Source organism: Nicotiana tomentosiformis, chromosome 8 (genome assembly GCF_000390325.3).
Source record: "Nicotiana tomentosiformis chromosome 8, ASM39032v3, whole genome shotgun sequence".
Classification (NCBI taxonomy): domain Eukaryota; kingdom Viridiplantae; phylum Streptophyta; class Magnoliopsida; order Solanales; family Solanaceae; genus Nicotiana; species Nicotiana tomentosiformis.
The window spans coordinates 145426972-145443425 of record NC_090819.1 but is presented as its reverse complement, the minus strand read 5'-3'; the positions used below and the strand labels follow the sequence as shown (position 1 = coordinate 145443425).

The following is a 16454-nucleotide window of genomic DNA, read 5'->3' as shown; positions in this document are numbered from 1 at the left end:
TTACGTCATCTAATCATATTGAGATAATTGCTATTCATGAAGTAAGTCGAGAATGTGTATGGTTGAGGTCTATAATACACCTTATTCGAGACAAATGTGGTTTGAAGTGTGACAAACTACCCACAATTTTGTACGAAAACAATGCAGCATGCATAGCCCAATTGAAGGGAGGATTCATAAAAGGGGATAGGACAAAGCAAATTTCACCGGAGTTATTTTTCACGCATGATCTTCAAAAGAATGGCGATATCAATGTGCAACAGATCCGTTCAAGCGATAATATGGCTGATTTGTTCACCAAATCTCTACCGACGTCAACCTTTAAGAAACTAGTGTACAAGATTTAGAAGCGAAGGCTCAAGGATGTGAATTGATGCTCTCATCAGGGGGAGTTAATACGTGTTGTACTCTTTTTTCCTTACAAGGTTTTGTCCCACTAGGTTTTTCTTGAAAGTTTTTTAACGAGGCAACCAAAAGGCGTATTTCTAAACATGTTTACTCTTTTTCCTTCGCTAGAATTTTTTTTCCATAGGGTTTTTTCCTAATAAGGTTTTAACGAGGCACATTATCTATGGACATCCAAGGGGGAGTATTATAAGAAAAATCAAATTGTGGTGGATGTCTACTCTTCCTCTATGATCTTCTCAAATGCTTAATGACATATTCAATGACATATTTTTATGCTTAATGACATATTTAATGACATATTTTTCTTTACTTTTCTATATAAATGCCTTGTAATAGATAGAAAAATACACACAATTGAAGAAGAAATACTCTTCCTTCTCTCTATCTCTATTTCTTATTCATGTTTTACTAAATTGCTTTTATTTCATAACTTGTTCTTGTTCATGTTTTACTAAATTATTTTTATTTCATAACTTGTTCTTGTTCATGTTTTACTAAATTGTTTTTATTTCATAACTTGTTCTTGTTCATGTTTTACTAAATTGCTTTTATTTCATAACAGATTTCTCAATATAGCAATAAAAATAGACGCTATTCCACAAGGATTAATTTCTACTTCCAAATTTATTCTAAGCAAAGGAGGAGCTAGAATTTAAACCCTATGATTTTGCTTTTTAGAATAATGACTTTAAGTATTAATAACTAGATTTAATATTTGTACATATTTAACAAATTTTTAACACAAATATACAGTTTAATCAAAAGTTACTGATTTCACCGAACCCATAAGCATATTACTAGCTCCACCTTGTAAGACCCCGGAATAATACGGCCATTCTGTTAAAAAATTAGTATTCCCGGTGATAATATGACTAATTTAAGTTAGAGGAGTTTTACTTCTTATTAACTCCTCGTGCCAAGAGTGAGTTGCTCTAGTGGTGAGCACCCTATACTTCCAACTAAGAGGTTGTGAGTTCGAGTCACCAAGAGCAAGGTGGGGAGTTGTTGGAGGGAGGGAGCCGAGGGTCTATCGGAAATAGCCTCTCTATCGCAGGATAGGGGTAAGGTCTGCGTACAGACTACCCTCCCTAGACCTCACTAGTGAGATTATACTGAGTTGTTATTGTTGAGTGAGCTCCTGAATATTGAAGGAGGCTTGGGTATTAGAGTAGAGAACCTTGATAGAATTGCAACCTTCAGCCTAAAATGTGTAAACTGGAGCTGTCTACAATCCTAATTCCATAAGAAGAATTTTAGTTGCATATAGAAAATCACATGAATCGGATACCAGATTATCAATTTGGAAGTGGCAAAAAAGGAAATGCGCGCTTTACACATTAGTGATAGTCCAACTTACATTGTTATTGCTATCTCGCAATACAACTGTGTTTTGTGAGACAATTTTTAAAAGGGAATTTTAATTTTCAAAACAGTGAACGTAGAGAAAGACATTCCATTTGTCATAAACTTTGAGATTTAAACCAAAGAAACTTTCACTAGTATTTGACCAAACGTTTCATAAAGAAAAGGTTAGTAGGGGCAGATATTTGTATGTGTACTCTATCTATAATTGTCAAAAGCTTAAAGTCAAAATAACTGTACCCCTACCTTTGAAATTTATGTAATTAATTGACCAAAACAGAGGTAAAAAGAGGAGTAGATTAGACAGGAAACAGAAAGGAAATGACTGTAAAAGTAAAATAGTCAACGCCGAAAAAGAGTAAAATAGATGGAGTAGTTGAAAGCATCGTAGAAAGTGTTAGGAAATAAAGCAAAGTAGCCGTCGTTGTAACGAGGCGTGGTTTGATTCATTGAGGTGACGGTGAGGTACGTGACAACGAATACGTCCATATTTATTTACAGTAGCAATGCATGCCTATTGCTATATTTGGCATTGGGAAACGTAATAGATGAAGTTGGGACCAAAACCTGTCCACGTCTATGGGCCCAAGAGTTTAGGTTATTGCACTTAAGTCTCCATCCTTTTGTGTTATTGCATTTAGCGTCATCCTTTTTCAAGATTGCACTATATATTTTTGGGGTCCAAAAACGATGAGTGATGCTAAGCGGGCGTTTGAACATAAATATTATAATGTTTTAATAAAGTAATAGTATTTGAATTGAAGTTTAAAAATAATATTTAAAATTTAAAATTATATTTTGACATATATTTCACTTTAAAAATATTACAATTTTGTTGAGTGGTAAAACAATATCTGAAAAATTTGAAAGCCAAAATCACTTTTTGATTTTTGAAAAATTTATTTTCTAAAAATCTTCAAAAACTTTAACATTTCATAGATAAACGCGTCTTTAAAAAGAAAATCCAGAAAAAACTCTGGGAAAAAGTCTATGGACAAACGGTCCTCGATAAACCGCCATTTGAGTTAGCAATGCCTTTTATCGTCCCCTTGGACCAACAATATTCCTAACGTATTGAAAATGACTTAAAAATATCCTCCATTAATCTTTTGATTCGCAAATGCCCCTAACGTTTATTTTTGGGCTACTCAGACCGAACTAACATAGTCAATTTTTTAATTTTAACTTCATCATGTGGCATCTTCTTAACCCACCACGTATATTATTTGTATTAAATAAAACTCACATGCATATTTTAAAATACCCAACGACCCTCACCCGCTCCTATATATTTGAACGGTCGGCTAAAAATAATTATATTCGCTAGTTAAATATAAAAAAAATATACATTAATTATATATAAAAATATGTATATTATACATTAATATTTTAATATATATTTTACATGATATTATTTTTAGGAGAAATTATAAGGTGTAATTTTTCCTTCAAATTTTACAGATTTTAACAAGTTTAACAAATATAAATTTTAATTTGCAAAGATAAAAATTATAATGTTCTATTTATATGACATTCTAAAGGAGAAGCAAAGAAACATATGGAAAGCAAATTCTTTAAAACCATTAATTATATACATATCCAACTGCTTAGATAAAATTTATGGACTTCACTCGATCTTTTCAATGGGAACTAATAGTATTTTAATATATAACGATAGAGCTAAAATATTAGCAAAAATGGTCGTTCCATTGTCAGATTTGCTTAATAAATTCGAGTTATATATCATAATTAATAAAAAAAACTACGCTGTATAATTTTTCCTAAAAATAATGTCATGTAATATATATATATATATATTTATATATAATCAGTGTATATTTTTTATATATATTTAACTAGCGAATATAATTATTTTTAGCTGACCGTCCAAATATATAGGAGCGAGTCATGGTCGTTGGATATTTTAAAAGATACATGTGAGTTTTATTTAATAAAAATAATACATGTGGTGGGTTAAAAAAATACCACATGGCGAAGTTAAAGTCAAAAAATTGACCAGGTTTGTTCAGTTAGATATATGGGTAAGTTTGAGCCCAAAAACAAACGTTATGGGCATTTGCGGACCAGAATATTAACGGAGGGTATTTTTGAGCCATATTAAATACGTTAGGGGTATCGTTGGCCTTTTCCGTTTATAATTTGGTACTCCCTCCGTCTTATATTATCTTGTCTTATATTATCTGCCATGATTCTCTTGTACACGCCCTCCTAAGAAAAACTAATTAAGATGGAATTTTGATATCTTTACCCTTATTTATGTCTTAATATTTAATCTTTTTTTATCGATATTTGAACAAAGTTAACCATTTGAAGTGTTTGAAGTCTTCAACGATAATTAATACTAAGGGTAAAAATAAATATAAAATTAATTTTATTTTAAACTTTTAAAGTGATAAATAATTTAAAATAATTATTTTTAGTAACTACGACTAATAATAACAGTTAAGTCCTTATATGTGTTTACCTTAATAATGAATGTCTTTTAAGTGGATGCAAACAAAAACGTAAATATAAGCCAAACAGAGAAACGAACGCTTTGGGAGTGATGTTGCATTTGTTAACGAAAATGGCAATTATGTGACCTCGGCACGAGTTACATGGTCAATTAAAACCATAGATAGGTAATGTCATAGAAAGTGGAAGTTAAGTTTGATTACGTATTTAGCATTTCAAGTGTAGTGCCACATAATCTTTCCAACCGTTTGTCATAATATATATACTAGAAATCCTCACTGAAGCTTATCACAGAAAATAAATATTTTGTGGATAGGGTATTACAATTGTGTGACATTTCGGACTTTCAAACGGCCAATTGAATGGTTAAGTACTGGTTCTGTAAGCTTTAGAAGTATTGAGATGGATTTGCAGAGCGGCTCAAAGGGCTTGGCCACTAAGGCATATGCATCGGGCTCTCAATTTGGAAGCCCCAATTTTAGAAAGAATATGTTATGTGATTTTTTCTTAAAATTCTTTAAGTATTTAATAGTAAAAATTTGTCTTCATGAAGTTTATGTTACTGTTGAGGAATAGAAAAGTCTTCTATAAAGTAAACATATCCTTAAACTTGATATAACCTTTATTTGCTATTTTTATATTTTGACCACTAAATATAAGTATTATTTTAATATATTGAAATTACTAAATGATGAGAATCCGAAAGGAAAAAAAATATTTTATTAACCTTTGATGATCCTTAAAGTATAATAGTCACTCTAATATTGATGGCTTAGACTTATATTTTGAGTTAAAAAGTGTTACGAAAATTAGTACAAATAGAAGATAACACTCTAATCGATATAATTATTTACATAAAAAAACTTGATTCATTTTCAAATGCTTAACGGTTGCCTCAACGGAAAGAAGTTTTTCCAAATAAAAATACATAAGATCAACGTCTCAAAATTGATTAAATCGGTTAGCTATATTATCAATTGAAAAATAATTATTTAAAAATCGATTATAAAAATTTGGGACTCTAATTGTAGTTACACTTTAGGCCCCCAATTATGTCAAGCCACCCCCGTGGATTTGTTTGGAAAATTGTGGAAAACCTTTTCCAATTTTTACAAAATTGGCTATCTCTTTGTTTTTGAAGATGAAGATACGGTTGGAAAAATATAGAACTTGAGAAAAAGTTGAAGATAGAACTTGAAAACTTGTTTCATTATTTTCCAAAGTTGAAATTTTTCTCAATTCTACATATTTCTCAACATTTAGTCAGTTCTTGAACCAAACACAAGTTGGCAATTTTTTTAATGCAAGAAGTAGGATTTTTTCTTAATACAAAGTCAAACAATAAGTTTTCAATTTGGGTGGTTTTGTATGAAACTGAGAAAGTGCTTTATAGCAGAAAAGGGTTATCATTTTTTCTCTAGAATAGGCAGCTTCAGCATATTAGCAGCACACATTAGAGGGTTTAGGCGCGTTCATGGTTCGGTTTGGATAGTTTTTTTTCTAAAAAGAAATCAAACCAAGTAAGTCGATTTTTTAAATATTGGAACCAAACCAAACCAATTAAGTCGGTTTTTTATCAATTCGATTTTTGTCGATTTTTCGATTTTTTCGGGTTTTTATTGGATTTTTTTCTTAAATATGAGACATACACTACCAAACACATATTTCGACGACTACATTTTTAACATAACACTATCAAACCAATTGCTCTTTAAGAAATCTATCATTTATCAAGATATATTGATCAAAGTATATTGATGATAATTGAATCAAATAGTGATAAATACTTTACGTACATAGTTAAAAATTGATTATTTTTAGTGTGAAATAAATTCTTGTACTTAGCAAAAGAAAACTACCGATCAAACTAAAATGTAAAGGCAAAGAATTAGACTATTAAAATAGCAAAGAACTAGACTAAAAATACAAACGACTAATATGTATCATAAAATATTATAAACTTTGTATAAAAATATACATATATATATATATATATATATATGTATAATAATAAATTTAAATAATTATTTATATAGTCAATTTGATTCAATTTTTTTTTTGAAATTTAAAACTAAAATCATATCAAACCTAAACAGTATCTTGGTTCGATTTTCCGTGTTTTTTATGAACAACTTGGATTTATCGAGGAATAGCCAATAGTAGTAACAATCCCGTATTCGGATTTGGAGCAGAATAATCACAGAAAGTTTCCCTTTACCCTGTTGTGACCTTGATTAGCCAGAACATTAATGCACCTGTTCACTTTCCACTTCATCAATGGAAGACACGAATAACTTAGTCTGAATTTTTCAATTTATGTGAACCCATTTTTTTTTTAGATCGTGTCAAAAAGAATGATATCTTTCCTTATTTGGAAACTATTTACCTTTATGCAATGATTTATAACCACATAAAATATATGTGCCTCATTTTACACCATAAGTTCAAAATTTTTCTCTCTTTTCTTAAACACCGTGTCCAATCAAATGAATTCACATAAATTTAAACGGTGGGAATATATGTTTGATTTATTTATTATAGACCTACCATTTCTTGAAATTCCTCTTCTAATTCATAGTGTAATATTCACAATCCCTCTTCCATTAATGAGAAAAAATCAAACTAGTCAAGAATTGAATCTAGTTGGAGCTAGATTTATCCTTTACATCCCACGAACAATGTCACATTTCAAATACGGTATTCCGTAATAAACTATTCGAGTGATGCAAAATTGACGGATTATTACGAGTTCATTTACTACTTTCATCATTAACGGATAAGTATTTCTATGTTCAACCAAATTGCACCAACAAAAAGAATAGCGTCGGCAATGATGCTTGGGGTTACTTAAATGATGACACCTTCCTTAATGATGAAACTAACAATTGCTCATCTGGAAATGTCGAAATTTGCCTCCTATAGTATAGAATATGTGCTACTATTACCTCATTAGCATTTTCATCCTCTTTATTGTTACTTTTAAACTGGAAACAATGAAATCACAGTTTTCTTTTTTCCCACAAGATCCAAGTAAATTATGAGCCTTCTTCAGGTCATTCAGTTGTAAGATGAATATGTAAATAATATGTGTATGAGTCCTTAGTCCGCTCCAATTATGTTAATATATGATACCAACTGGGATTTTCATCAATCCTTACTGTGCAACCATAATCATCTAGCTTCAAAGTGAATTATAGATCATACTCCATAGGATTTTACATTTACATTATAACAAAATCACAAAAAACTCATAGTATATCATGATGAAAACAGCAGATTCTCGCTGTAGGCCTAAGAGAAAATTCAATCAAGACTTAAAGAAGAAAAAACAAATGGCACACCAAAGTTACAAACTTAAGCTATTAGTAGCTTGTTACAAGTCCATTGGATTGGATTGGACTGAACTCTTCAGTTTCAGTAATATTCTTGGATTGAGCCATACAGAATGTGACTCTAAAAGTTACAAACTTTAGGCCATCAGCTTGTTATAAGACCATTGGATCGGATAGGACACTTCTGTTTCAGTAATATCCTTAGCTGAGCCTTTTGACACTCCAACTTTGTACCCCAATGTCTGCTTTTAGAACTAATGGCTCGGACCACCTTTGGAAATTCCACAAATCCTTTGATCCCTCGTTTGATGTGAGGATTTTCAGGCTCTGGTGATTGGTTTCTTCTATGAAACGTCAATTGGTAATTAAAAGAAGCACTGTTTCCCTCACTTGCACTGTTGCAAATGGACTTGTGATCAGCTATTTCACACCTTTTCTCTGTTCGTTGATCACATGCAGCTGATGAGATATTATGGTTCATGTCTTCTTGATTTTTGGCTTCAGTCTTGGCATTATATGGCAACATTTTCTTGGTTTCTTCCAATTCTAACAACTTTTCTTCCAATAAATATTTGGCATCATTAAGCTTCATTTGGACTCTCTCTTCTCTCATAACCTCAGCCATTCTCAGCATTTTCCTCTCTTCTTCCATTTCTTTCCTCAATCGATTGATCTCTTCTCTATCCATCGATATATGATTGGCAAGTTCTTCGCAGACTCGCTCCAATGCTTCTCTCCCTTTTCTCTCTTCAGACAACTCTCTTGCAATCTTCTTGTTCATTGATTCCAACTTCTTACGTGCCTTTCGCTCATGTTCTAACTTGGACTTCAATTCAGCGATTTGGGCTCGAGCCATTTCAAGCTCAGAATCCATGAATGGTCTAATAAAGGTAAGATCCCAAAAGGATGCTGCAATTTTCCTAGCAGATATGGGGAGGTTTAGACGATGAATTTGCTTATTGTTGTGACTTTTGAGTGGAGTGTGGTTGGTTTCTTCTTGATGTGGAATTGTGGGGTTGTGAGGTTGGTTTTGTAAATTATAGAAGGGGTTCTCGTACAGTTTCCAGGTTGGACATATAGAAGTAGGGATAATGTGATCATCGGAGATACCAAAGGACTTATTTCTGGGATTTTCTTGGCTTCTGATCATCATCATCTTCTCTTCCAATTGGGAGTGTTTTTTTAACCTTTTAGGAGAAGGTGGGGAGTTTCTTGCTTTTCTATATCACCTTTGCTGCTTTGCACTGCTTGCTTTTTCTAATCCATTAGGCTAACTTTCTTGCTTTTGCTTTATTACAAGCTTTTAAGATAATAGGAGTAGGGCCATGCTGTTCTATCTTCTTGCCCTTTCAGCTGCTGAAAATTGTAAAAAGTGGAAAAAGATGTTCAACCTCACATGTACCTCTGCTATTTAATGTCTCTTATAGAGGTACTCAACTTTCTCACTTAGTCACCCCCCACCTCACCCCCTCTACATCAACATCAGTCTTTCACTCTCTTCGGTTGCATATTTTCTTGATCATATTGTAAATTGAAATGATTTCAATATTTTCATACATAGCTTGTGACATGGAATTTGGTGTTGAGCAAGTTGTGATGTCTCTTAATGAGAAATGGAGTAAAAGAGACTGCATATTCCAAGAACCATAGGATGCTTCGCTTTGACGATACTATTAAAGCAATGATTTACGTGATTTGCAATCATGTTTCATTAATCAAGAATCTTTCAAAACTGTAATTGCGTTAGTATTACAAAACAGAACCAGGTTCAAAAGAGAGCACTCTTATTATTATAAAAAGCTATAATATCATACTTTTGGTCCTTAGATAGACACACATAAATAGCGATTCGTGCGAGATGGATAAAGGAGCAATTTTAACTTTTGATCAAATGGGCATGTAGGGTAATTTTGTCTATTACAACTCAGGATGCTCTGTCCTATGGAACTTTTAGCGAGTAAAGGGTAAAGTCATAATATGGTTATAGTGATAGAGGTTTGAGGGGTCCAAATAGTTGTCTAATGATTGTACAAATTTTCCACATGGATGGTCTCCCTTTGTGTTTCCTCTAAACTATGTCGTCTTCCTTCATTAGCGTGATTTAACACTTGGTTCAATCACCAACACTTAGGCAATAAACTTGTTAGCATGTGCAGGGCCGTGGTGATGTATTTTGCAAGAATTCTTGTCCAGAACACAGCAACTTTGTGGAGGGGCAAGGGATAATTTAGTCCAAAAGAAAAATTCATGATACAATGCACTTGGAGTTAGATTTGGACCGCTAAAACTTAGCCACATATCAAAAGAGAGTAGCCTAGTAACAATAATTGGCGCTAATTAGATTGAAGGAAAAAATAATTTGCTGCATAGTACAAATTCTTTTTATTCTACTAAAGTGTTATACGTAAATATGTACCTAGAAATGATGTCTATGATTAAGTTGTTATCGGGGAAATGAAACTCAATTGATGCGTCGTTTGTAGTATTTTTAACTTAATATATCATGATGACAGAATGAACCGTATTGAGGAAGTCAATAGTCCCAAAACTACTGGCTTGAAGTCAATAGTCATTCTATACATAAGATAGGTCCAACTAAACATGTTAAATGGGCTGATCCGATCGGAATCTGTTAAAAATTTTTGACCCGTGGGTCCTTAATCGGGCTGTTTGGTTCACTTTCTTATAGGGGCTTGTGCGGGTCCAACCCGTTAATCAAAACCTCTTGACCCGGCCCTTAATCCGGGCCCTAATGACCTAGTCAAAATTAATAAAAAAAAATTGTGTTATACAGCTAAGTAAAAATCCTTAAAAAAATAAAATTTAGTAGGATAAAATTTCAGTCCCTTTTTACTCGAACTAATCTGGTTCAATTTCATGTCTCTTTTGAATAATCCCTGTCTACGTTCATTTGTATGTGTTTAATACATGATTCTTTGACATTATTCTCTGCTAATTTCGGGGTTTACCTAATTTAGGGTTTTCAACCCTTTTTACTTGAATCAAATCTAGCTTGATTGAGTATTCCTTTTACAATGATCTCTTGTCTGCCTGATGTGATTCTTTACCTTATTTCCTACTGATTTTGTGAATTTTTCACTTAAAACTTAGGGTTCAACCCTACTGATTTAAACACTAACCTCAGTATTTAAGTGAGAGAATTCTTTAATGCTAGACATTATTCGAACCCCTCCTCACTCCCCTTTGAAATAAAGTTTAGAACTCAAATTTTTTCACTCCTAGCAATACTACTTTGTGCTTTTGATTCCTGCCCAGCTGGAAGCCAAGGCCAGAAATCCTCAATTGTTTTGCTTCTGTTGGTAACAATTCCTACACTGTTGGATTCATTTTTCCTGTTTCATCTTAACTAGTGAGTTTATTGAATCCTCTGCTATTCCATTATGATTACCTGCTTAATGTGTTACTGTTATCAAACCATGTTACCCCAAATGCTATTACCTGTATTTAAGACATGTTGAACTTAGTTTGAATCTGCCTAACTCTGTGTAATTTAAGGCTATTATTTAGCCTTAAATGCCTTCATACCTTTCCTAAGGACTGTTTAGTTATGTGTGCCTTAACATATTCATCAGTTTGTTTATTGAACTTGTCACCATGTGACTTTTTTGGTTCTGTGCTCACTATGTTATGATACCTCTGCTAAATTATTTAATCAGTTCCTAATACTAATTAGTGTGTTCCTGACCTACTGTTAATCAATGAACTTTCTTTCTGTGACTTAGTCTGATCTGCAGTCTTTGTTATCATTGTGAACATGTTTATGAACTGGCCTTATTAGTATGTGACTTTGTTAATTCTTAAAAACTTGATTAAGTATTCTTAGGTTCAAATATGTTTGCTTTTTGTTTGTACATGCTCTATATGTGATTCTGTCCTTAGTGTATCCCCTAATTCCATCCTACTCTCCTGAATCCTCATTCTTTGCTGGCTGAAAGCCAAAGCTATTTAGGTTCTATCCTCTGGCCTCCCTAGTGTGATTTGAGTTATGTATGCTTATCCTTGAAATATGGGTGAATCATTCATTACTGGTTATTGTGTATCTATGAACATGGGATTTTGGAACTACTGAGAGTTGAAAGCCTGGCATGTCCATGTGTATTTGGGCCTGCTGTAGGCTCCCTATAGTTTTACTTACCTTGTAATTCATTCATTAAATTATGGTCTGTAATAATTATTTGTAATAACAATTCTGGGGTATTAGTAAAAATGGGAAAGTGTGATTCCCTCCTCGTGGTAAACCAAGTTAACGGGACTTTCGAAGTCCGAGAAGATCGAATGCAGGGGTACTTGGATAAACTACAGGTAACTCTACATCGATTTAAGGAATGGACTTTGCAATATGTACCCCGAGAACAGAACAGTGAGGTCGATGCTCTTGCAAACTTAGGTTCATTAGTCGAAGATGACGAACTCAACTCAGGGACTGTCGTACAACTCATGAGATCGGTAATCGAAGAAGGTCACGCCGAGATAAACTCCACAAGTTTAACCTGGGATTGGAGAAATAAATATATAGAATACTTCAAGAACGGGAAGCTTCTATCAGATCCAAATGAATCGAGAGCTTTGTGCACAAAGGCATCACAGTTCACCTTGTCCGAAGACGAAACACTATTTAGAAGGACGTTCAATGGACCATTGGCAATATGTTTGGGAATAGGAGATACCGATTACATCCTACGGGAATTTCTCGAGGATCACAAGATCAAAAGGATCCTATCAACACCTTATCATCCCAATGGGAACGGACAAGCCGAATCGACCAACAAAACCATCATCCAAAATCTTAAGAAGAGATTGACCGACAACAAAGGAAAATAGAGAGAAATACTACCCAAGGTCCTATTGGCATACTACACAACATCGAAATCCAGTACAAAAGCAATACCATTCTCGTTGGTTTATGGCGCCAAAGCTCTGATCCCGGTCGAGGTCACAAACAGAAATGGAGCACCCCAAGGTGACGCACTAGGCATAATAAAATCCTTATCAAGAAGTACATAAGAATAAAGTGAAACAAATGCAAGATCTCTTAATTAACAAATGATAAAAAATTTCATACTTTATGCATATACGAACTTGAAAGTAATACATGAACTCGTGAAGTTTTATTAGAAAAAAAATTAAAGAAAAATCATACTTTATTAATATTAAATTTGAGAAGCACATGGAATTAGAAAATGAGAGATGGGGGTTGAATGGATTTAGTTTCTTCTTTCTATAAATAGGTATAATATTTTTAAAAATAATATCTTAACTAGCCGGTATGGGCCGGGCCGATTGACCCGCAAGTCAACTACCGGTTCGGAGTCGGTCCGGTTCAATGAGTCAAAATATTGCAGCCGGCCCAGGCCCAGGCCCATTGGTCCAATTTGGGGTTAATGGGTCGTAGGCCAGTTAAAGGATCCATTTTAATGGGTTATTTGGGCCAATTCGTGGGTCGGCCCGCCCCATTTTACAAGTCTTGATCCAAGTGAGTCCTGTACTTTTTAACGTATAGCATAAATATACATGTGAAAATTCAGTATAAAATATTAACTCAAAAATATAACGAGTTCATGCTAGAATACCTCAAATCACCAACCATTATCTTAATATGGTGATACTCCAGTAGTGTTGCAAACTCTTGGTGCTGATTTTACAGTTAAACTAGTTTAGTTAGACGTGGCTACAAAGGACATTGGAAACTTTAAGGGGGTGTAACAAGGATATCTGTGCAAACTTTTGTTCATGGGTCCAACAAATGTGGAGTTATGAATTTGGCATCGTACAGGGACAAAACCTAACTTGAGCAAGGAATACCGTTATGACATTTGTCCATATGACACACAAAGAGTTGAAAGCCAAACTTAATAATAAGATATAAGTATACCAATTTAGCAGTCATCCGAAAATTCATTTCAAGCATTTTAAGTGTCTTAAGACTCTAGAGGAATCAAGAATCCCTCTGGAAATCTCTTGTTTACATGCTGAATGCATAAGAAGAAAAATAAAAAGTTAAATCGGCCGAATATCTAGTGCAACTTTCTTGTCACAATTATCTTGAGGGACCATAACGGATTTCCTTATCCACTTCCTCTGCTACAAGACTTAACTAATAGAGCAAAGACTGAACTCCAATCAACCAAATATGTTATCCACTACTACTTAGATAGATTCTGCAGATAAGAAAGCAAGAGCTCCAACTAGTGGTGCATTAATGTATGTAGCAGGCTCTGATTGCTGATAATTATTTCTGTCATCTTCGAAGTTATCTTTACTGTCTGGACCACCCACAATGGCTCCAACAAGAACGTTTGGATTAGGCGAGCCCGAGTTCATAGACTGGAATCCCTCGTTGCAGCCAATGTGACCGGGATGTGTGTGCACTGATGGTAGAGATGAACCTCTATGGTGCACACGTAGCGGATACCTCTGTCCGAAACCAACCATGTACGATATTCTTGCTGGATTATCTCCTAATATGTAGTCTACTTGTTTTTTTGCGAGTTCAACGAGCTTCTCTGCAGGATATCTTGAAGCTCCACATGAGACAGCTCCTCCATTTGACTTCAAGTATTTGGCATAGGTTATTAGCAGAAATGATGAGGATGTTACGTATTGGAGATTGCTTTCACTTCCTTTAAATAGAAGCCCCCCTGCAGACATTTTTCTCAGATGTTAGTACCTGAAACTTATCTAATGTTGATAATTGCTAGCTCTCTAGCTGCATAAGCAAATCCAAGATTAACTTGATAGGTTCAACTTTTAAGTTTTAAGCACGGATTTCATTCTACTTTTGAAATTATAAGTTCAACCATTTGTTAAAACTGTATAGAATCTATATTCGTGTCAAAAAACTGGTTTTGTTGACCCCATTGGAGAAAGTCTCCATTCGCCCTTGTTTAGGTAACTTACAAAATCATGCCAAAGGTGAAGGAAAATGCAACTACTGACCTGGGGTATACTGAGCTTGAAAGCTAGGTGAGCCTGGAATTAAAGAGCAGATATAGTTGTCTGAGTGAACTTTGTATGCTTGGAATTCTTGAGTACTCTTTTCCAAGAAGTCCTGTGAAAACCAAGGGAAGGATGAGAGGACTGAGTTTATATATGGCAAAAAAATTTAAAGTTGGACTGAGACTAAATGGAATTAAACCTTTGAGAGAACGATTTTGGTTCCAGGTCTCTTGTCATCCCAACTGAAGGAATAATCATCTTCAGTAGCACCCAAAGTTTGGCCATTTGATTGGATATAAGCAAGATAAGAAGCATCTTGCGAAGCTCTATGAAGCCATGATGCTCCCCACAAAAGTTCATCCTGAATATTTCAAAATGTACTTATGGTCAAACATACATTATAAAGTTAGTGGGTATTTACTCAGTATTCTTATTCATACACGTAACTACTTACATTGTATATTAGTTGTAGCATTTAAAAATCTTATTGCTACTTTTAATCAGTTAATCAAAACGACTCTAACTATAGTATCCAAAGTAACGTTTCATCTTACATGGTATCCAGAGTAAGAGCAGTAAAATGGGCAGACCACTGAACTGAGACTGTCACTATATGAACCTCTATACCTGTCCGCAAAATCAAACACCTGTAACACGCAAGTCAAATCTGTTAGAGTATATATATAATGCATAAGAATCACAAAAGAAGACAAAAATGTGCAGGACAATGCTAGTTACCTCTTGTGCAGTATGCAGTAATTTAGAGGAATAAGAAGGATCAGAATCTTTGAACACAATAGAGGCAGCAGCCAAAGCAGCAGCAGTTTCAGCTGCAACATCAGAACCTGGATTCTGTGGCGACACTTTGTATACATTGCGCGGTGTGTCCATATCCTCAGGTCTTTCCCAACACTTGTGATCTTCATTTGGATCTCCTACTTGCACGTATAGCGTGTTGGGGCTCGCTGTAGCTGCTTTAAGAAGATAATCAGTACTCCAACGAATCGCTTCTTTAGCATTGTCAAGTTGGTTGTGCATGGAACTTCCAAATTCGATTACACTCCAAGCTAGTAGAGTTGTTGTGAATGCCATTGGCAGCCCAAACTTAATATTGTCCCCTGCATCATAATATCCTCCTACTAGGTCAACCTAAAACAAACAAAAGGAGTTAGTAATCGTTAAAATGTAGTGGAAATTAATGGACCAATTAATAATATTAGAATATCTAAGGATTATACATGGTAACCGGAACCATCGGATAAGCCAGAATCACCCCTCCAATTAAGGCGTTGATTTGCAGGCAACTTTCCGGACCTCTGTCCCTCGAAAAAGAGAATTGATTTCTCAAGAGCATTAGAGTAATCTTGAGAAGTGAAAGCAAAGGCAAAATTATGAGAAAGGTTAAGTAAGAGGAAGAAGGTGAAGCATAAAATCAGCATGTTTAAAGAAGCCCCAATAAAATGAGCCATTTCTCTTCCCTTAGTAATGTTATAATACTATGGCTCGAAAAAGTTTGAGTTATATTGGAGGGAAGTACCCGTTTATATAGTAGTTGGTAGTTGAAGAGTTCGTTGGTCGTTGCAGAGTTCTTAGAAGCTTTTATTTATTTATTTATTTATTATTAAATAAGTGGCAGAAGCATATATCATGGAGTATCATTCACGGGATCAACTGCGACAAATGAGACGAATTTAGTGCAAGAAAAGAGCTAAAAGTTATCAAAGGTAGCAGTGGAGGGTGAGAAAGCACAAAAAAAGTTTTATCTGTTTTAGAGTGTTGACATAAAGATAATGACGACAAGAATAGACTACTCAATATTCTTACTGTTAAATCTCGTGTAGAACAATTTTTACTCACATTTTTTTCCTCCGTTAGACTTCATTTTCATTGGAGATTAGACCCTATGCATTCACGACCTGA

The 16454-nt window shown here is 34.2% G+C and overlaps 2 protein-coding genes across 2 annotated transcripts; both read right to left on the bottom strand.

Moving 5' to 3' along the window:
• Nucleotides 1-7421: 7421 nt before the first annotated feature.
• On the bottom strand, nucleotides 7422-9202 carry LOC104116038 (protein BRANCHLESS TRICHOME). Its single transcript, XM_070182946.1, has one exon. The coding sequence runs from the start codon at nucleotides 8731-8733 to the stop codon at nucleotides 7723-7725; it is 1011 nt and encodes a 336-aa protein (XP_070039047.1). The 5' UTR covers nucleotides 8734-9202; the 3' UTR covers nucleotides 7422-7722.
• A 4271-nt stretch (nucleotides 9203-13473) lies between these two features.
• LOC104115962 (endoglucanase 1-like) lies at nucleotides 13474-16041 on the bottom strand. Its single transcript, XM_009626743.4, has 6 exons — nucleotides 15773-16041; nucleotides 15273-15683; nucleotides 15089-15181; nucleotides 14734-14895; nucleotides 14535-14646; nucleotides 13474-14236 (listed from the first exon to the last, which is right to left on the bottom strand). Exons 1-6 carry the CDS (start codon nucleotides 16001-16003, stop codon nucleotides 13746-13748), a joined length of 1500 nt encoding a protein of 499 aa, XP_009625038.1. The 5' UTR covers nucleotides 16004-16041; the 3' UTR covers nucleotides 13474-13745.
• Nucleotides 16042-16454: the final 413 nt, after the last annotated feature.

Bases quoted from the DNA above. Each gene is read 5' to 3' on its own strand.
- LOC104116038 (XM_070182946.1), bottom strand. From the start codon at position 8,733: ATGATGATGATCAGAAGCCAAGAAAATCCCAGAAATAAGTCCTTTGGT.
- LOC104115962 (XM_009626743.4), bottom strand. From the start codon at position 16,003: ATGGCTCATTTTATTGGGGCTTCTTTAAACATGCTGATTTTATGCTTC. The intron at 15,684-15,772 runs GTATAATCCTTA...TGTTTGTTTTAG, and splicing joins CCGATGGTTCCGGTTACCAT to GTTGACCTAGTAGGAGGATA. The intron at 14,896-15,088 runs GTAAGATGAAAC...TGAAATATTCAG, and splicing joins GCTCTTACTCTGGATACCAT to GATGAACTTTTGTGGGGAGC.